The sequence below is a fragment of the Anopheles marshallii genome, chromosome 3, assembly GCF_943734725.1.
Source record: "Anopheles marshallii chromosome 3, idAnoMarsDA_429_01, whole genome shotgun sequence".
Lineage (NCBI taxonomy): Eukaryota > Metazoa > Arthropoda > Insecta > Diptera > Culicidae > Anopheles > Anopheles marshallii.
Genome location: NC_071327.1, coordinates 515,740 through 538,205, shown reverse-complemented (window position 1 = coordinate 538,205; position 22,466 = coordinate 515,740). Strand labels below are relative to the sequence as shown.

General features: G+C 42.4%; 1 protein-coding gene across 1 annotated transcript in view; it reads left to right on the top strand.

Moving 5' to 3' along the window:
• The first annotated feature begins 14,926 nt into the window (after positions 1 to 14,926).
• Positions 14,927 to 22,466, top strand: part of LOC128716224 (cGMP-dependent protein kinase, isozyme 2 forms cD5/T2) — a 29,761-nt gene continuing 22,221 nt past the window's right edge. Inside the window, exon 1 of the mRNA XM_053811144.1 lies at positions 14,927 to 16,559. Coding sequence (XP_053667119.1) covers positions 14,927 to 16,559 — 1,633 coding nt within the window. The remainder of the gene's footprint in view (positions 16,560 to 22,466) is intronic.

Genomic DNA, 22,466 nt, shown 5'->3' with positions numbered 1-22,466 from the left:
TTGAAACGCGTCCTGGTTGCTGTCTTACAATCGAAATTCATTGTTTTAAAAGAAAAATATTAGCGAATTCTTTTAGATTCCTTTATTATGTTCTACAATTATATTTTGATATGTTTGATTTAACTTTATTACCTAAGTGTAAGCCTTTGTCGATGTCGATTTGACTGATATTACAATTGAAGCTGTAATGTTTTCGTTTTGGAGGATAAAAGGACAATATTTAATTCTAGTCATCCATATGCACTGTTCACGTTCATCAATCGAGAGAACCTTGGAAGTCACGTTTGCAATATACACAGGGAAAAGCTATGCGATCGTTGCAAGGCTTTGGTACTCGCGTTGAGATCATTAAAATTTAACGAACCACTCCATCGTACCAGTTGTCATGTAAGGATAGTACAATGAAAAGAAACCAATCAAACAAACTGAACCATACACGCAAAGTGGTCAGCATGTATGATGATTTTATCCAGAATCGAAAGTATCAGTAAATTAGTCCTGAATGATCCGTGAAGCGCCGTAACTGAATTGATAGTGATTATCACCGTTAAACAACCTCTGACTAATGTAATATCTTCAGAAGTTCCCTACCAAATTTCCACGACATTGCGGCAAGACGGCGTGTAATAACAAACAACGTGTGCGTTTACCTGTGTTAAAAGAGACCCCCATTAAAGTGTCGTCAAACTACGAGTTGTATTTGAGTGTGTGATTTTATTTTAATGCCACCGAGACAGAATGTTGTAATAGCCTGTAGTGAAATCCTCTTCATGAGCAAAAACATCAACTACAGCTCTTAAAGCAACAGGTTCTTGTATTTCAGCGAGTAAGTCGAATCCAAAATGTTCCAACACCATTCGATGGTCATAGTAGCATCGTGCGTTATTCAGTAGCCTTGTACGCGGGTATATGTCGATCCGACGGAACATCTTAATCGTATGCTTTTGTGACATCTGTGGAATTCGTAGCCTCTTGTGATGTTAAAAGTGGATTTGAAGGAAAAAAATAAAGGTTAAATACAATACGTGTGTCAGTGTCTTCAAGCTTAGCATAGCTGGTGACTCTACCGGTGATAAGTGGTGCCTGTGTCCATTTTTGTTCATCTTGGCGCAATACTGTCTAGGACGTAGTGATCACATTCCCGTGCCGTTTTCGGACGCATTCCTGAAGTGGGAATTGGGAAATATCGGGATTCCTGTGCCAAGCAAAAATGTCATCGTCCAAGTCACAAACGATGAAGTCGGTACTGCATGGAGGAATTCTGGGTAATAAAAGCAACAAAAATGGCAACACAGGCAATGGGAGCAGCGTTGATGGTCGCCCAGTTGCTTCTGTTGCACCGGGAATCAGTACACTGGGCAGTAAGTACGATCGAAGTATTGAGGATACGGTGGTGGCATTGCGCCGAGAGCTACGTACCGTCTACGAAACGTTACGCGAACAAAACGAGAAGCTAGTGGATCTGGAAAAGGATGTGCGTGATCGGGATATTAGCATTCGCTATTTGAAGAATGAGTATCGTAAGCTCAAGGAGTACTATCAGAGCAATAAGAGTGACTTAACAGTGCCACCGAACTTTACGCTAAATGGAGGCGCTAATAAGGAGAATGGAGCCTCGAACGTTGATGACTTGTTGCAGAAGCTTCAGAAGGAGCTAAAAGAGAAAGATGTGATGGTACGAGAGCTCAATCAGAAGGTGATCCGGCTTTCGAATAATCTTATCTTCGTCCAAAAAGAATCCCTTAGCAAGGACGATCGGCTAGACGAATTGCAAAATGAAATCGACAAGTTCCGTCAGGTGGTAAGTAGGTCAGCCAGGGTAGCGGAGGCGATCAGCCAGTGATATTTTCATCACCCCACACTCAGGTACGTCCCATCACAAAAGCGATGATAGAAAAGCGTTGTTCCGAGGATACATTCGACAATTGGTCACCCGGTGTAGAGAATACACGTGTCCTGCCGGTCAGCGAGCCACGCATCAAGCGCCAAGCCATCAGTGCGGAACCATTGTCGTCATTAGCTGGAATGCAAGGCGATCTCATCAAGATTCCCAAATCTTCATTGTAAGTGCAATGTGTATGGGTGTGTTCATGGGTGTTGGAAAGTCTGGAAATTGTAAACCTGAGTTCCTTACATCTATTGTGGTAATATTCACACGCTGCAAACAGCCGACTGGTTTGTAACCTCTCGGTGCACTGGTCGTCAAGCTATAGTAAGTTCCGCGTGGAACATGATTCTGACAGATCGAAGGATAGTTCGAAAAAAATGTACCAAGTGTGTCAAGTGGTTTTCGCCGTTACAACGTTTCTCAGTGAGTGTGGGCTTTTCCGGTGACATGTACACCATTTTATTGCGTGAGAAACCACATCTTGTTGGTAGTATCGGGTGTCATTTAAAGACTGAAGTTAAACTGGATTCCAGTTCAGGACATTCACATTTCTCGTGAGTTCCTTCCAGAAATGTCTTGGTTTTGTTTTCTGTTGCCATAAAATTAATCATTGTATCTAGCGTATATCTTGAAGGGTTCCCTGGAGGGATGCGATCTTCCACAACACCCAAGCAATGGTCGAATCGCACTGTGCATTACAGTTGATCGTTTCTTTGCCACGTTTGCGTGCGTGTTGGTAGTTAATTAAAATGTTTACATTCCTCCCTCTTCGTGTGACTCCGGCGTATTCGTCGCGCAAATTAAGCCGCATTAATTCTGCCATTGATTAGACCACTGTTGCCCAGGTCCTGCCTACAGGCCTGACGCTGCTGTGGTGATTTTGACCTATAGTGTGCATACCCAACTGTTATGCACTGGTGCTATGCTCAAACATCCGCCCTCGGATTTGCATTGGATATGGTAACGACGAGTGGACACTACGCACTTCGAGTCTATGTACGCAGGTAATGCAAACGTGACTACGAACCGTTTCATTACGATCGATCTGCATCGTACGCAGTGCTAATATAGATGAACGATTAAATTCAATCTAAATTAATAGCTCTCTACTGATTAAAAATAATACAATCTGACACGGCACGGCGCTATGCGTTACCGCGTTAGCGATTAGTGTCGAAGATGAGAGTAACTTTAGGAAAGGTGATATTTATTTGATCACTTATCCGCGCTTTGCAATAATATTCAACACTCAATATACTAAAAAAGAAACAAACGTCAATTTAAGCAGCTATTTACTTTAATTCAAGAAGAAAATGTCGTTACTTACACCAACATAAACCTCGTACAGCTTCAGACTGTTGTATGTAATATGTATGATTAGTTCAAGTTGCTCCCAAAAATGGAGCGTTAAATAAAAGAATACAAACGCCCTAAACCATCGAAAGATTGCCTTGAATAGCGTGAGTAATCAGCTACTAATTACCTCATTAATAATTGTACTCACGTCACCAGCGGGTGCCGCAAAGGTCGTCATAATTCATGCAGTAAGCAGCGCGCACACTTTCGATGCCGAGGCCGCACTCCCAAAAACAGCGCTTGTTGAGGATTGGTAGCTCCACTGCTCGAGGGCTTGTATTTAGTCGAGAGGAGAAAATTCCCAGACGGGCTCCCAAGGATACCGGGATCGGTGAAAAGGAATGTGTTTTAGGTGTTACAGGTATTGTAGAACGATTCCTTTCAGCACGTGCCGTACCCAGTTAGTCTGTTCGTCGTCTAGCATGTCTGCATCCTACACAAACAGTACCGTGAATATGTTATTCCGCCCAGCAACGGCTGACATTCGCACTCCATGGGAACCGCGTACGCCCATGTGGAAAATGGCATACACGACGCAGCTAGCAAACATTACGCGGCGTCGCTCTGTTACCCACCTGGCTAGGACTCCCTTTTAGTTTGGAACAAACATCAGGCAGAGTCTCATAACCTTAAACCCACGTGTATGGCCAAGAGCCGTGATCCCCATCAACCCACCAGGTTCCGTCATCTAGCGTTGTGCACCGGTTCATTCGTCAGTTAATATGTTTGCTCTGGTGCAGTCTTAAAATTTATGCCCGCAACGGACTCCAACAGTCATCGCTTGTCACCATTAAACAACTATGACAATTTCATTAACCACCATCTCGCTTAAGCCGACGTTCGACTGTACACCTTGACTATACTTGGGAACGGCATGTTCCGCACTTACTACGACCATCTCATTAACCTATGGACAACAACCACCGTTATGTCGATCCCCCACACTTGTTTTATTGATATTGCGATCTTTCGCTAAATGTTTCATTCGTGCGCTACTTTCGACAATAATCATAAAAATTAATAACTTCAACTGCAGAGTGTGTTGCCCCACTGTCGCCGTGAAACATTGTGCTAGCCCGGTAGCGTAATGGTGTTCAAATCGATGGATTTATTGTCCGGTTAAAGTACCAGGCGGGTGACAGATTTCATTACCCTTTTGAATGTGTGGGTTGAAATGGTTCTATCTTGACGGACGGTTATACAAGACATGTTGCGAATGTAGTATTCAGTTTACATTCCTGTGTTATTGAACTTCCACAAATAAATCGAATTCTCGAGTCCTGCAACCACCTGAATACCGTTACGGTCACTAAATTCAGTTAATCAACAGGAACAAAACATGCTACGTCTGATTATATACATTGATAAGTTAATTGCTACGAGATGGCAATCTATTTAATATTGCAGTGATTTTGCACTTAAAATCGCTCACACTTGATTGATTATTGCAAACGCTAAAATGGACATTTGCACTCACTGACGCTAATTGTCTTACCGGTCGACCTTTTCGTGAAACACGATTACGTTCATTGCTGTCGCACTTCAATTCGATCGTCAATCGATCATCTTGACGCTATCAGGGAGTAGCAAATAAGGGAGCATAAATCGGCAGCATCCGAAGGTTTTCTCGCTCTTGTATTTAACTGTTTTGATTAATGGGCTTTTATCTGTGTATTTTTCTCCTTCTAGATCCCGTGAAATAATCAAATCTGCCATCCTGGATAATGATTTCATGAAGAACCTGGAAATAACACAGATACGCGAGATCGTCGATTGCATGTATCCGGTACAGTATGCTGCGGGAAGTCTCATAATTAAGGAAGGCGATGTTGGCAGTATTGTATATGTCATGGAAGGTAAGTGAGTCCACTATTTACAAACAACATGTTTTATTGCAAGCGAAATCAAAAATTACAAACATAGAATTGTTAAATGAAATACGTTATTGAAATCAGCAAAGGAAAGTAAAATATAAATGTAATTTATTATTATAGATCATAATTCCTATACGGTCAAAGGACGGCAACCATTCAAAGTTTAGTTAAGGGAGTGTCATCATGAGCGCCTCCAAGCAGAGATGCACATTGCATATCTTTAGGCGTATATCCAACAGCAATCCAGTTGGTTGTCGACTTTGTCGACATCAATGTTATACGCATTATTGCATAACCACAACAATTTTTGGAGATTGTTTTCCGATTCCGTCCAAAGAATGAAGAAAATATTGTACATGCAAAGAAATATTTACAACAAAATTTTATTTATTTATTTGTACTTCTAGTATAACGGTTAAAATAACATTTCACTAGATAATAACTATGTTTTTTATGACTTTGCAAGCCTTTGCAATACGCTTGGTCTCAATTCATGTTTGGAGAATGCTCTACATGCACAGGACTGACTGTTCTGCTCTGTGTAATTAACATCAATATGCACAACTAAGGATGTAAAGACAAAGAATTTCTATTATTTTTATATTATTTGCTCCATTATCTTCAATACTCAATGTTGTACAAATAGATTTTTCGCAATACCGTGTATGAAAAAATAAATTGATGAAATGTTGTCGCCACGAGTCGCTGGGAATGAGTGATGCGTTTGTGCAACATCCGTATGCGTCTACTTAAGTGAAAAGTCTTTTACTTGTCCATCTCTTTGCAATCGGATGCCATGTAATCGTAAGGTCTCCAATTTGCCGGGTGATCAAAAGCTTTTCTGGTGGAAAATAAATACTACGAACGCGTTGGGTAGATTTTTCCATCATTTTCACTTTCTACTATCGTCTCCGAATGCGTTGTAGTACTGTCTTGATCGATGATCTTACTGCGCAGTTCGTCTCACGCGAAACAGCAGACTTGTACGACGTGAAGGAAGATTTTCGCATCGTGCTTAAAATATTACCCGACCGCAGAAGACGAATGGTTACCTTCACGATGACGGCTTGCGATGGCCCGGCCGGCAACTGCTTTCGCTTTCAGATCAAATGACAATCGATGAGTTATCTAACCATCGGTGCTCCAAGCAAAGCGTCTGCTCGTTTCAAGAAGAAAGTAATTGGCAAGAAATGTTTGCCATTCGCTAAAGAAAGTTTAAATGCAGATGAAAAATATGTTGATCAATTGAAGCATTCATTGCCGTAGTTAGGTTACCATTTTTCATCAGCGCTCGACATCTTTTAGCGATTGTGGGTAGATGATCATTACACTTACTAGATAATAACCATGAATAGATGATTGTTTGTTTAGTGTTGTTCATTTTGCAATGTAGGGTCTTGCATGCGAAATATTGCATAGTTTCCGTTATTAGTGTATTAAACTGTTTTTTTTTGTTAATTGATGAAGCAAATTTTTGTACGTTAAATATAAGGCTAGACATGTCAAACTAATATGCATGTTTACATTCGTACAAGCTAAACCCGATCAAAGAAGGTATCAGCCCACCGTCCTTTTCGAATGCACAAAAAACATCTATAAGAGGATGAGGCTTGGTAAACAAGATAGTAAAATATGCGAAACATGGTACGAAATCGGATGAAAAATTACAACTTGCGTTCGCAAACCTTTGCAAACAAATTAATCACCATACCTAGTTCGTTGCGAGCGGAAGCAAGCGGAGCTGCGAAACGGCGAGCCAAAACAATACTCTGACACAAAACGCCCCATACCGTAGACTCAGTGTGCAACATAATTTAACGCTCCACTAACGATTTAATCGTCGCGATGCAAATGACCGTGAGCGTTGTCAGGTGTCGGCACTTCCGTTTCTTCAAATGCCTTTCCCTATTATGTGTTTACCTCTGAACGCATTCAACATATGTGCGCTGTTCATTATTCGATGGATTTTCTGATGTATTCTTGAGAATGAGAAAGCGAAACGTACACTGGCTCGATTAGCACTTCATGATGGTATTAACCATTGGAGGCATTCTTCACGCGTTCTTTTATACATATTTGTACATACCACACCTATGTTGGTTCGAATTTGAAAAGAACTCTTACTCAACCTTTTGTTTCAGGGAAGTTGATCAACAAATTACTACCTATATTCTACTTCCTGTTTTGCACATTTTACGTGCCATTAAACGAGCTAAGTAGTAGAGCGATTGTTGATGGACATTCACTTCACTGAAATTGTAATGACTTATTACTCTGACCTGCTTAGTTCATTATTATTGTTATTAGTCGTGTAGGTTTGAACCTCCTCTTTTAGGTGAATTTGCAGATAAAATTTTTAAAACGTGTTACATTTATGTGCAAACTGCTATAGGCCAAGTGATCCTCTAGAAAAACTATCAAAATAGTGACAGAAGGTCCTGGCGAGGAATCTAGGTTCCTTCAGTTTGAATGTGTTGTTTTTCGCTACCAATAACCCGCTCATTAACTATAGCCCATTACGTGGCTAAAAATTCATTTATAGCTTTTCCAAGGTCGTAGCAGAGAGTGATGACGGTGCTATACTTCACTATACTAGGCATGGTTTTCGCACCTTAGATCTGAACTGTGAATTGAAAGCTTGATCGTATGTAGTGTCGTTGCAGAACCCTAGTGTATGCATTGTTGATACCTTTGATCCACCCATACACCCTTACTGTACGATTGAGCTGTTTATTGAGTTGATGCTGGCAGCATTATTATCGTCGCCTCGAAGGACATTGACTGTTTAAAGCCCTCCGGCACAATGGTACACATTAAATCCGGGACACATTAAACACACACATTAAATCGAACGCAATCCGGGATAACAAATTCAAGTTGTCGAAGAGCTTGAAATGTGTTGGAACACATTGGAACGTTATGGAGCCAACCCCCCCCCCCCCCCCCCCCCCCCCCCCCGAACCAAACAACATTAACTAACGTTCGTTGCTTGTCACAAAAACTCACCACGACTCTGTTTGTACAGCTCGATCGCACACTTTATGACACCAAGCGCATCGATCTCAAACTCATCAGCTCGTTCTGCCCCGGGTGTATTTAGACCTGTCAGACACAGAACAATACCCACCTCTGAGGCACTACGAGAAGGCTTACCGCGATCGAACAACATTTCGAGTGATGTACTGTGTCGTACAACTCCACTCACATTCACAGGTCATCAGTCAAGGTAGATGCGAAAGAAGTTGCAGCACAAATGCCAGGGCTGCAGATGGTAAGACGTTGCGCCGGATCTGTAGATGAAGAAGTGACCCACCCGATTGGATTGCTATTGTTGGGTCGGCAGGGTGCAATCAAGTGGCCGATTCGGCAATCGGCATAGATTTGTTCTCACGAGATTGCGAACGTTCCGAACAATATCTACACTATTGGGCTTTACGCCAAGGGAAGTTTTAGGGCCGTTTTGGGAAGTAGATGATTGTTTTATGAACGAGCGTAATGGGTTGCCCGTGCCCTCTAACATTATAATTGAATGTTTTTGCGTACTAATTGTTTTATTGAATTAGGACATCGATATTAGGGTAACAACTACTAACATAGCTATGATAGATCCGACTTCGGACAATCCATCATTTGTCTAAATGTTGAAAGAAGTAATTTTTTAAATATATAACCGATTTCACGATGGTGTTTTGAATTCTTGCTTCGTTGATAGTTTTGGTTCATAGGATTTGTCGTGAAAAAAATATTGTCTATTTTTTAATAAGGATTATAAACTTTGCGTGAAATGTGGACTTTCAATTATTGGATCGGTCGTGCTTTTTTATTGTTATCGTTGGTTTTCTAATTTTGAAATAATGTTATTGTGTGTTTAAAACATGTTTACACAACTATTTCAAATTTTTAGTTAATACATAGATAAATATTTTATGCATTTGCCTGCATTTTATTCAGCTTTTAAGAGTTTTTCACTTATTTAGCAATACGTACATACAATTCAAATAACGTATTTATTCTAAAATGTCCTATATATATTGTGTTTTATCACAACATGTTAACGGCTCTCAAAACCGGATTTTTGTGATCTCAAAAGATCACCCTCGGTGTCTTTTATCAGAGTCTGTTTACAACACGCTCCCAGCATACGAGATTACTAAAGTAGTAGAGAGTTTTGTGGAGCATAACAAGCGCCATTGCGTTAGTGTTCGCGCTTGCTCCTTGGACCCAGCTGATTGAAGTGCCACCAATGCACCAAAGCTCAAGCATCGCTCTCTCTGAAGCGTTGAAGAGATCGTCAACACCGAGCATACTCACGCACAGCACAGCATGACAGCACAAAGAGAAAAGGCACCTCTAAAAGCGACCCAAACTCTCGCAGCTTTCGTGCGGTTCGGACACGATCGTTCGGCTCAGTCACGTTTCGCGTTCCGACGGCAAAGCAACACGCGCGGTTCGGTTTCGCGTGCGCTCCTGTCTTAGTTTGTTTATTTTCCGTTGGTGTACGTCACCTTATCCACCCTGTGCGTGCGTGCAAAACAGAGGAATCGAAAACAACAAAGAAGCGGACAGCGGGAGCGTACCGTGGATTGGCACGCGGATCGGATGCAAAGTTTACGATCAATCGCAGCCACGATCACACGCACACGTGCGCTTTTGGTAGTGCGGTTTTATTTAACTGTGTTTGCTGTGTGGTATTTTTTTGTTCATGTGCTCTGCATTAAGCGGCGATTGTTTGTGTACACTTCGGTAGGTGACGTTCGGTGTGAGTGAATTGTGGTGCAGTACCAGCATTGCAGCAACATGGTACACGCCTGCAGCAGTAAAATCAGCAAGGCGAGTTGTTAAATGTCTAAGAGCAAACGTGTTGAAAGTGAAGGTGCAACCTCCAGATATGCACAAAAAACCCGTTCTTAGCCCTCCACAGTTTCACCCAGGCCTTGTTGAGCTTTTGTTTATCCAGCTTGTTTCGTTTGAGAACAAGGAAGTGTTCTACGTATGTGGTGATTTTTGTGCTTCTGTTCCCAGCGTTCAAGTCAGCTCGTCTCCTCTACAATGTCTCCTACTCCCGAGATCATTATTACATCAGATGTGAACAAGGAGTACGATCTCCCAAGCCTAAATTTGATACTTTCGTTCGTGAAAGTGTCTTTCCAGTGTATCGAAAGTGGAGATCGAAGCAGAAAGTGACAGTGAAGGACACCGTTGACGTAGCAGTCTCGGGAAAGATCTCTTGTAAGAAAACTTCTCCCTTCACGCACGCCACCGCTGGATCATTCTGCAACTTCTTGATTGAGGTCTTGCAGTCAAGGCTCGAACGCTCCTCGAATCCAGCTGGTTAAGTGTTTTCACTCGCCCTGAGGGTGTAGAACAACTTCACTACTCCGCATCCCCGTACCGTTCACCGCATGGCTCGAGTTTAGCGAGCACAGAAAATAGTCGTCATCCCTCGCCATCGCCGGTGAGATGAATTTCTTGCCCATACGATCAGGCAGCTTGGGTGGAACTCTATGCTTCAGACAAGGAAGTCCGCCGATAATGTCGTGCAAAGAAAGACGCAAACTCGTATAAATAACCGGTTAGAGCAAGAGTGGGTGGTTGTCAATTTCGTCCTCTACTACCTCCCGAACTTCGCCTTAGTCATAGGTCTGTAATGGGAAGGACGTTGGCGAACCTAAGCATTTCATCATTCTCAACTCCCCCGAAGAAGAGTGTCCGCGTGGCTGAGTAAGCAAAGCACAATTCGTCTTTGCACAAGCTTATGTCATGCTTGTGAAATGAACATTCATTGTGTGTGTGTGTGTGTGTGTGTGTGTGTGTGTGTGTCTGACCGCAGGCAAAAGCTTAGGTGACAACTCCTTTTCTTAAGGCCATCTTAAGATCGGCTGCACATGCATAGCGGGGGTTTTCCCTTAAGGTTTCGCACCGTACTTTAAAGGCTCTAGTCCAATTTTGTTCCCATTCACTCCGAAACGGTTGAAGGTAACGAGATTTTACGTTTCTTTTAGCTGCAAAACGGGCATGGTTTGTGTGCGTTGTACACAGCACATATCCGATCGACAATCTCGGATAGGTCGCGTATGGTTCTCCCTGAGTCGCAGGGTATTGTCTGTAGTGGTGGTACACCGTCATGGTCAACCAACAGTACTTCTGCAGTCTGCAGAAGTTTTCAAGTTGTGCGAGTTTGTTCTAAGGAAGGGTGTTGGTCTGGTACCGCCCCGTGTGGCCATGACCACCCTATGCGCTGTGTATAATTAACCGTGCGCTTTGCAGACCGTGTCCTTAAAAGATCATTTTGTATGATTGTTTCGTTAGCTTTTTCTCCCCCTACCGTAAAGAATAGAAAGGCTTGTTTCGAGGACCGGTGCACAGATTGCGATACATATGCAAACGTGAAGTAAACTTATACTATGAATCGTAATATGAAAGCTTTTAAAGAGCTCACTAAATGGAGTGTGTGGAGTAGCTAACTTGGTTTCAAGTCGCCTATCTAAAGCAAATGACTTCCAATCCAATTTGCTGCTGAGCGGCATCTTTATTCTTCGTCAGGTGATATTAAGGAAGGGATGAAATCGATTACTCATACGGCCATAACCATAATACCAGCACAATTAACGAATGGCTGATCTCAGCTTGAACCACCTTTCAAACAATCTGAGAGTCTCAAATTGAGACAACATCGTTCAAATTGAAAAGCCATTGGTTAATCGGTCCCGAATGATTGATCACCAAAACAAGCGCCAGAGGTGTGTGCGTTGAGGCGAATGGACAAACAAACCTTCCCAAATATCCATCACTTCCTTATTGTGCAGCAAAATAAAACATTATAAGGCGTTAGTTTTGATGGAAAAATGAAGGTATTCTATGATCCTTCCATTTTCAGCACATTATTATTAGGTACCAAAGCTTTGGCCGAGTTCAGTGCTTCAAGTTCAGTGTGTTACGCTTCATTTTCAAGCTCCTCCAAATGCCACACCAATTGGCATTTTAACGATTTGCAATATGCAAGCGCTATGGGGCCACATACCTTTGGTAAAATCCTAAAGCCCTTCTCCACGTGAAATTCTTTGCGCGAAAATGCGCTCTTCGTGCGCCTTTTATATGCAGCGATCGATTCCAAGATCGCGCCTAGCGAAATCAAAATGCCGTTGGTAGGGTTTGAGGATGTTTGACGATGCCACTTTTGATACATGAGCAGCACGAACGTCGCGTGACTAGGCGAGTTGGCGGTTTACCCTGTTTGGCAGTAAACCCTTTTTGAGCGTGCTGGAATGTGTTTCTGAAGCCGTTGAAGGGTTTCGAATTCTTACAAGCGTATCGAGGTGTACAGGCCGTTCGTAGAGTAATAGGACACGTAGGCGGGGTTTTAAATTAATTCTTCATTAATTGAAGGATGCGCAAGACGAATCTTTACTCTTTGCTTTTACGCGCACCGTATCAGTGTGATGTGATCGACATCTAATTCGCGATTAATACGATTAAATTAACTGCTGTACAATGGATGTCCCAGTTTGTTGGTAGCAGCAGTATGTAGAGTAGAACTGATAATGTGTCTAATTTTCATCTCACCCGCTGGAGTGGGAGCCTCTTTTTGGATGGAAAACCAATTCTCCCTCATAGTTTCGCTGCACATCGCTCCGGTTTGTTGACGTTCGACTTTTAATTAGTCTTGGTCAGCACGCTTACGAATGGAATCGAATTTCACTTAACCGGTTCGGTACGCGCGCCCGTCGTTGCCAAAGAAATGCAAAATAGACAGGCACAAAATCGATATATAGCGCTCCTTTATTTAGCGTACTGCTGTTTAACCTTCTGCTTGATGTGTTTGGTGATTTTCGACCATGTTGCGTACGTATTGTTTTGCTACGACTCCGATGTTCCAGTAACCTATTTTTGCACGCTGGAAACAAATCAATCCACTTGCGTGGAATTGGAATTGCAGTAAAATAATCAAATCCTTACGATTTGGGTTTGAAATTAATTTGCTCACGGATTTTGAGATTCCATGACTGGATTCCAGCAGTTTTTTCTTTTATAATCCTTTTCGACAGTAGCTTCATTTACTCTCTAGCGAATTCGTTCAATCGGTAAACGAAGGATTGATTAGAAACTGCATAAATAAATAACATTATATGAAATGAAACCATAAAGACAATAAACCCCAGAAAATAAGCTCATCGCTCTTGGCGGAAACTGGATTACTGCTGTTCGCTAGTTCGGCTGACATGGCGGCATTTTTTTATTTTTTTAGTCGGCAATTTTGAGTTCGCGCAACTTCTTGCCCCATGCTCATACACTCACCTTATGGGCAAGTAAGGGACCTTGAAAACTCGTTCAGCCGAAGCGATCCGTCGGTGAAGCCGTACAAAGCAGGCGTGATCCAGGATGCGATCGAGAGTCGAGACTACGAGACGAACGAACCGGTTCAAGGATCATGCGTTGCTCTACCCCCCGTTGGACCGGAAAATGTCGATTTCATTGTCCACGCGACGATGTCGAACAGTTTGGTAAGCCCGTATAGCCAAATTTACGCGGCTGTAAATCAATGAAAGCACTTACACAGTTTTGATCGGTCTTGAAGAAACAGAAACGTTCTTAAAGGGAAAGGGCCGTGCGATTGCGATGAATATTTTTCATTACTTAAATATTGTATTTCCTTTGTAATTGGAAACTTTATAACCTTTACGTTCTACAAGCGTGAACATACCTTTCAAACACACTCCTGTGTGTTATGAATAAAAAAATAGTTGCACACCTTAAGCAGAACAAATTATACATGCAACAGCGTGCGCTGTCTCCACACCCGCAAAACAAATCGTTTTCATTTTGCACGATTTTTTCGATAGCCACCTTTAGTATTTCTAGCGTTTTGTCAAGGTTGTGTGTGTGTTGGAATATTTCAAAATTCCTTCACATTTTGCCAATCTCGCTACCCCTTCTATCGCAGCGACAGATCAACAACATGTTGACATTTTTAACGGGAAATCTTTAATCATCACTCGAAACCCATTCACGATTGTTGAACGTCAATCGTTAATTCATACATAATCTAAGTATGAAATTAAAAATAAAGCTCCACTAGCATCGCATCTCTCGTGGGTATTGTTTGTGCACTTCAGCTTCAGAGTAGTAGTAAATTGATTGTCAGGGTACCTCAGGATTGTGTTCGTGTTCGACCACTGTTATCAGTGGTTCATTCGCGAAGTGTAACGTGACCCACTCCATGAACGAACACCCATCGCACGGAAAATCCGTAATCAGCTGAAATCCATTGAAGTTATAGCTCGATGATCATTGGGTTTACCTAAAAACCGACTCCACACAAAAGTAGCATTGAGCCTTTGTGTGGTTGCGCCCATGAGCACAGATGCGCTCATTGCTTTGAGTATCGTACTTCGAGCTTCACGCGTAGGTTCGTCGAGACATTGAGGAACTGTTGTGATTTTTTTTCTCATTATTTGTATTTCTTTGTGGTGCACCAGTTGTAGCAGAAGCGTAACAAATAATATAACGATATTACATGTGGCGACCAGTGAACGAATTACCTACTGCTAGTGATCGTACAGGAGTGCAACAGTTACTCAACTCAGCATAGGTTCGGTATGTGCAGTGTTGTGTTAAAAAAATGTAAAATAATAGTAGCCGGAAAATCTGTAAAGTGTCTGAATTTTAGAATATCTTTGAAACCATCGACATGAATGGTGCAGCACAGTGAAGATCAATTTAAATGCTTTCGCTCTTCAAGTGGATTTAGAGGTCGACAAAGTTGTATATTCGGTCCGCGGTTCCGTCCCGTTCAACATAAAATCTGGAAATGAGGATCATACACCATCCAGGGCGTGCGATTGATGCGAGTCTTTCGCTCGAACAGCGCAGTGCAATGGGGGCCCTGTACGAGGCTAACTGGAACAAGGTACAGTCGAGCATGAACTCGCTGATCGAGAGTCACCATGAGGCAAACTCCTACGAAACGGTAGATCATCCAACGTCCAGACCTGTAAACCTGGAATCCTATCGAACATCGACCGTTACTGGGTCTTCTGAGGATGATGAAGGCCTCCCCGATGAGGAGGAGCGTGATTCGTTTCAGGAAGGCAATGGTGTTCTCAAAGCACTCAATGGATACCGGCCAGCTACGATAAGACGAGCCCGCCAACGACAATACCCAGAATGGGATGAGTCAAAGGACCAGAAAGACTCCCTGGATGATCCAAACGCAACCAAATATCATACCGTCCGAGGACGGATGTTTGAAAATACTCACAAACCTCGGCCAGCTTTGCGAGGCTCCAGTATGGCTGAGTTCGATGCAGGGCATTACGCTAACTTACTTTCCACGGAAGATCGTGTTCCGGCAGTTCCAGCGCGTAACTCAACCTTAAAGCGTTCCAATACGGTTGCGGCACAAACTCCTGCTGCTCAGCAGAGAACTTTAGACCGACGGGAACTGTTCTTGCACCAACAGCAACATCAATACCATCCTCCACCTGAGCACCAACCGAAAAAGGAACGCGTAAGGCAACAGGCACCTATGGACGAGTACTCTGATTATCTGCATCGTCCGGTCAGTCACTATCCAGACCCGATGGCGGGCCTCGAAAGCAAACTGAGATCTAACGCGATCTGTGATAATGGTACCGTTGGTGTACGGTATCGTGATAAGTCCAGCCCAGCCGACTATCGTCGTGGTAGTGATGACAGCGAGAGTAACCTATCGATCGGTGATCGTATGACGTCTTACCGTTCGGATAACGATCTCTGTTCCCAGATCTACCGTGAAGGTAGCCGGAATGGCTCATTGGCTAGTATTCCACGTGCAACAGCAACGCTCTCGCGCAATCGAACTATCAAGGGTCGTCCAATTTTAGAAGATATTCCAGCCGATTTATTGCCACGGTTAGAACCGGAAAAACCTAAACGGTCCGGTAAAAAGGTCGGTTTCGGGAAGATGCTTTACAATACGATTTCGGCTGGAACGAAATTCCCGCGTACATTGCTCAAGTCACACTTTGGAGCTGGTGTTCGGGAAGGTGGTGAGACATCCGAGTACGATAGTGCCACCGGATATCAGGATTCGTCACTCTCATCGATGACATCCTCTGCGTCTTCTTCCTCGTCCTCCTCGCCACCATCCTCCTCTAAATCGTCATCCTTCAAAAAATTGTTTGGTGTTGGTGGAACTAGTAGTGGCAGCAGAAGTACCAGCAATAGTAGTACCACCAGCAATAGTACCAGCTCTGCCACCGTGCATCAACAGCGCCGTACGCAGTTTAGTGACGATGGCGGTGGCGAAACGTTCATTATTTCCACACGCCACGGCCCAGTCGGTGGCAAGTTTCCCTCGCTGGTTCCGGTGCATACGTACGCACGGAAGCGACGCACTGGAAATTTGATCGCCAACGAACCCATCTACGGCAACGTGGAAGAGATCTACGCCAATCCCGACGGTAAGTTACAAATGTCACATATTTCAGCACCACTTGGGACAAGGGGATTCTTTTACAATCTGTATTCCTTTTTCCTCGAAAGGGCAACTATTACCATTGGAATACATTTCTGACATAACAATATCCAGCCTCGTAAAATGCCTTAAATCATTCCTACCACTAAATCACTTTATCAATTGGCGTATTTTACACAAACTTTCATCTCCGTCATCTTCAGCATCACGATGTGTGCCTTCGCCACGATTATAACCATTAGCGCTGCACCCGGTTAACCAGACCAGCCGGATGCACCGAAGGGCATCCTGCTGTGTAACTTTGCAGTTGTATGCCTGTGCAAAGCTTTAAGATGACTGGGAAGATGCAAAAAGTTTTAACCATTGACGGCTCATAATGATGCCTTTCGAAAGGCAGTGCCGATAACAATAAATGACGACGCGTACGTCTTTTCCATCCTTCAACTACTTTGCGGAACGAAACATTAGCGTTAGTTGAGGAAGATCAAGAAAACATATCCCGCCACCATCGCTGCGTAATGCAGCTCTCCTAGAGCCAAGACACTCCGAAGGCTTGCAGAGGTGTCTGTGGGATGGGAACGAGGTAGATGGCTATTAGTCAGCAATGTAAACACTTGCCCCGTTGCAAAAGGTCCGGTTTTCGTTCCCAGTCGTAAGTTGATGTTTATCTTGATTTGCGTTCAACGCGAATATAGTAAGTTGAGAGAAACATTAGAATTTACTTAACACAAAGGATTTGTTACAAAGCGAATTGGTATCCGCCGCCTTCGGATGGATCCTCTGTGAAAGGACGTAAGATTATGACAGACTGTAGCAACTCAACATTTGTATTGAAATATAAAACTTATAGTGCTTTAGTCTGTTTCTGCAACTCACATGATCTGCTTCCAAGTGCTTTTGTTGAGTTATAATTGCTATTAAAAGTCTATTAAATTGTACTCAAAATCATATTTCATTCCGACCATTAGGGTCTATTAAGAGCAATTTCTACGCAAAGCAATACCGTGAAGTTGCCTAAATCCACAGCAAATGGCGCTTTATGTAAGGCGAGAAAATAACGATCATCGCCTGGAGTTGTTCAAACTCTAGTACGTCTAACAGAAAAGATGCGATCCATTCGAACGCAGAAAGAACTGTCCAGCAGCCAAACCAAATCAAAGACATGTTACCTTTCCATGGCAGGTTTTCACGTGCTTCCGTTTGTACACCGGAACACCATTTACATGACCATTTATGCGATTCAACCGTTACGAATGTTGCAAATAGATTTCATCTGAATGCGGCTTTTGCTTTCCCGGCGCTACACGAGGACGATTTTGTAACGTGTGTAAATTGTGAAACCAAACGAAAACGTTTTGATCACCTGCAGATCTGACGATACGTGCACGATGCATTTGGTGCGAACTTGCAACCATCCGCGGCAGCATCGCCAACATGTGCCATGCCTGACATCTTCCAAAACGATCCCCGAAAAAGGCAAAGCAAGACACCCGATTGGAGGAACTACACGAAGTTTCACTTTCACTTTCTTCCACTTCTAGTGGTCAGTTTTAACACGAGGATCGGCTTCACAAACAGGCTGTTTAGCACCCGGGGAAGCTTGGTGTGCGTTTATGCACCCAACACGATCGTATGCGCAAATAGTGACGCCGTTAGAGTCGATAGCCACGCAACGCTCATCAAAATGTGGGGAAGTTTCTGCCCCTTCACCCAGCTTAGTGAACTTTCGCCAAGGCGCGCCTGATAATCGGCGTGACGTTGTCCTCCAAGAGGGAAGTGTCATCAACCGATGATTTCAATCCAAGCGAGTCGTCTACGTTTCCACGGGACAGACGATAAAGGCCAGCTCTAGACCGTCGTCTCGTAAAGATCCGTATAGCGTCTTCCTTTTAACCTTTCACTACCGAAAGCTGCTTCGGTCCGGGTGTCATCCATACTCTTACGACGCCGGCGATCTAATCGGATGCATCCTCGCACGTCCGTCTCTCTCTCCTGCTGAATGCTTTCGTAATTAGCCAAAACCTTGTAGATGATCATAATGTTTTCGCTGATGATCGAGGTGTCCGGCGCTCGAATGTCAACCACCTAGCGGATGGATGGCGTTGCGCCAAATTAGCCTGTTCTTAGACGTCTTAAATATGCTCGCTTGTTTTGTGACGTAACGCGGGATATTATGAAAGTGGCGATAGTTCATCAGCATCGTAAAGACATACGAGAAACCTAACCTCATGTGAGGGAGATAATGAGTAAATTACAGTCAAACTTAACCGTACTATCTACCGTACTACTTTCGGATTTTTGTCGTTCAGTTTTTAGTGAGTTTACTTCACGCGTTGATGAAAATTGATAATGCTATGCTTAGTTCATTATCACTCGTATAATATCAACTTTCTACACTCAGGCCCTTGGATTACGTCTTCATTTTGCTTGTGTTAATAGAAACTAAGCATTATATAAGGTTTCACCTCATTTTAAACCAAAAATTAGTAATGAAAAGAGCAAAATTAAAAACAGTGTCTGAAAAATAATAAAAAGAGTCGAACTTCTTTCTGATAATTTTCTGCTCTCCAATTTAATACATACTTATGCAACATGCAACATACACAACGCAAAACCTTAACCAGGCAAATGACAATAACATGTTGGTCACGACCGTTGTAATTTATTCTCACAACAATTTTACGCTATTTAAGCTCAATTATTGCTAACGCCGGAACAAATTAGAGACACTACCAAAGCTAGACATTGCCTTGCTTAGCCTATCGACAAACTATCCCATGTGGTGATTTGATTTGTGAATTAATCTTACTTTTGAAATTTTAGGTATGTTGTTTTTTCTCTTTTCTTTGGCGTATGGTGGGTCTATTCTTTTCCCACTTTTAGGTAAGCTTGCAAAATCCAGTCCAATTTTTCATTCAAATATGAATGCCTATTTCTAAAATTGATTGGACTGCGAGTTTGCATGGATCTCGAGGACAGGCTTAGCAAATGTATATTTCAGATCGTAAGGAAGCTTTATTACGCGATCGTTTTCCACCATTTTCACAAGTCTCACTATTTGTGGTGTGGTTTGCGGTTGTGCATCCATTACCAGAACGGAAATATATATATATATATATATATATATATATATATATATATATATATATATATATATATATATATATATATATATATATATTCATCGTCTTATCTTCCCGATATCTTTCACTCTAAGGCAGAAGAAACCACACGCAATCCGACATCGTACAGAAGTCGACTTTCACTCTCTACTAAAACACACACAGACACCCCCTACGAGACCAACTCTAAGCGCATCATGCACCTATGGATCGCCTAACCGAAGAGAATTACGTAAACCGTAGTAGTGCTCTGCCGTAGCGAAAGTGTACTTCGATGCACCACACCACGTTCTTCTTGCCAAAGTTTTCGCACCACCTTTGCCGTGTTTAGATTAGAAACAGCTTAAGACAAAGTGCCCGATGGCTGTGAGACGGTGTGCAAATGCTCAAAACGCTGAAGATGTACCGTGTATAGCGCGATCGAATGGTGTTTTAGCCGTGACTATTGATTTCGAGCGGAACGTGAGTTACGCTTTAGCAAACGCAGATCCTCGCACACGATAGGAATGTTTGCAACCATCCTTTTACTTACGAGGCACATTGTAGGAATGTATAAGACCGGTAACCCGATATGTTTCGGAATGGACAGACAAATCTACCAAACCAAGCCATTTGAATATTAGATTTTCTGCGTGCAAAGTTGTTAATCTTTGAGGAAGTAGGCGAGGAAACAATCTCTTTGTATTCTTTTAACACACAAATGAAACAATACATGATGAACATCTTTAGCTATGAAAGCTATCTGCCACTGGCACCAGTGATAAATTGTTATTGAAGCAGTCATTATTACGGTTGTTCCATGCATAATAATGGTTGTACCACCTGATAAATTTCACAGTGTTACACCTCTACCTAGACATTAGAACCTATGTAACCATGAGTCATATGAAATTATGACGCCACAGCTAGTATAAGTAAACTCCCATTACATGTTTTACCCCTGAAACCACTTCCACCGCTTAAAAAATCTGATCTAACAGAAATTCACCTCAATACAACTGTTAAAATAATGTTAAACTAATGAAACAGAAAACAATTCATTCTCCATCAATACAGAGCAAATAATGTAACTTCAAAATGACGATGATCGTATCACAAACCGTTAAAATCCTCATACTAGTCAATTAATTCTTACGAAAGATCAAATCTGCTTCTTTCGCATAATGCAACACATTAAACAATCTTAATTAAGGCCATGAGCCACTCTTCATAGTGTCACTATAGTGCCGTATATAAACGATTGGAATTGAGATCGATAGCGGTACACTGGACTGGAGGGTCCAATCGAACTAGAGCTCTCGCTCCTGTATTCCGGTTGCTGACTGAAGGGTGAGCTACGGTAGCATCCCTCTAGCAAGTACCTACATATCATTTGAGCTAGATATTATCAGACCACGTATCTTCTTCTTCATTTGCATTCAGCATTTGATCCGTGAAAGGTCTCACCGATCTCGAACCCGGCCTTTCTCAGGGGCACGATTATACGGCACGGCCACATTCCACATACCGGTTGATTCCATCCGTTGCATATTTCACAGAATGTGCATAAGTGGTGGTCATTAAAAGCGTCGCCGGTTTTTTCCTCCTCACCGAGTGCTTCTGTCTCGTGGTGCTCTGATTACCATCGGTGGACGGTTCGTCTTGCATAGTGTGTCGTAAATTATGACACCGGCCTCGAGTGAGCCATGTACCGTGTAATAGGCAAGGTCTGCATAAACGGAGAGAGCCATGCTTGACGACTGACTGTGACATTAGACGTAAATGTTCCACTATTTATGCGTTACATATGTTGTTTAAGTAGTGATACAAAATGCTGTCTGTAAAATTTGTGATCACATCATGAATGAGTCAGAATTATAATATTTGCATTTGTTGCTAAGGCCTGCTAAGATGGTAAATAATCAAATAATGTTTGTTTATGCTTGTTTCTATTTGTAGCTCTTAGACATTTAGAGCTGTATCATCTCATACATTTATTTATCGTATGTAGTTTAAACAAAAATAAATTTGAAATCAAATATTTAGTTCTCTTGAAATACCAACGAATAAATATAAATTTTCACAGTTTAGGACTTCCAGCTTTTGGAATTATTGAATATTGAACGTCTCCTAACCTTGGCTCACATTTCTGATTTAATTGGAAATTAAATAGATGCTAAAAGGAGAGTTTCGAGACTTTTTCCTTAGACTTTCCTTTTTTCAGTAGACTTATGGATGTCCATGAAGTACCAAGAGAACGTTTCTGCACTTCTTAGCAGACGTCTATGTGTTCACCAAAGATCTTCAATAATTTGCAGTAGAGCCAAACAAAAAAACAATAAACAAACAAACAAACAAACAGCTTGATGTCTTCAACGGGTAATAATTACAATTGCAGGGAAAGAAACCTGTTTGCAAGAGACGCAAAATTGATCTTCAACGGCCATGATACATCTCTTTGTTTGTTGCTGTTGTTTTTTTTATCCATGCGAAGATGCGTCAAGGTCTGCGAAAGTCAATTTCTAAGCTATTTATTCGACATCCATCCATTTTCCATGCCTTTTCCTTAGCGATTACAATCTGTTGCCTTTTGCAAATTTATGCCATCTTCGAACTTGGCAATTCGACCCAATCACTCTACGGATTCGGAGACGGTTTAATGGGGCGCTCAGAAAGCAAACAGATGCGCTCTGAATGGCAAAACAGCACCACCGAATGAAAGTAAAAGTGGCCGTACCGAGTTCAATGACGCGTTGTCACGTCGCTTAACCTTCGCACGGGTTAGTGTTTTC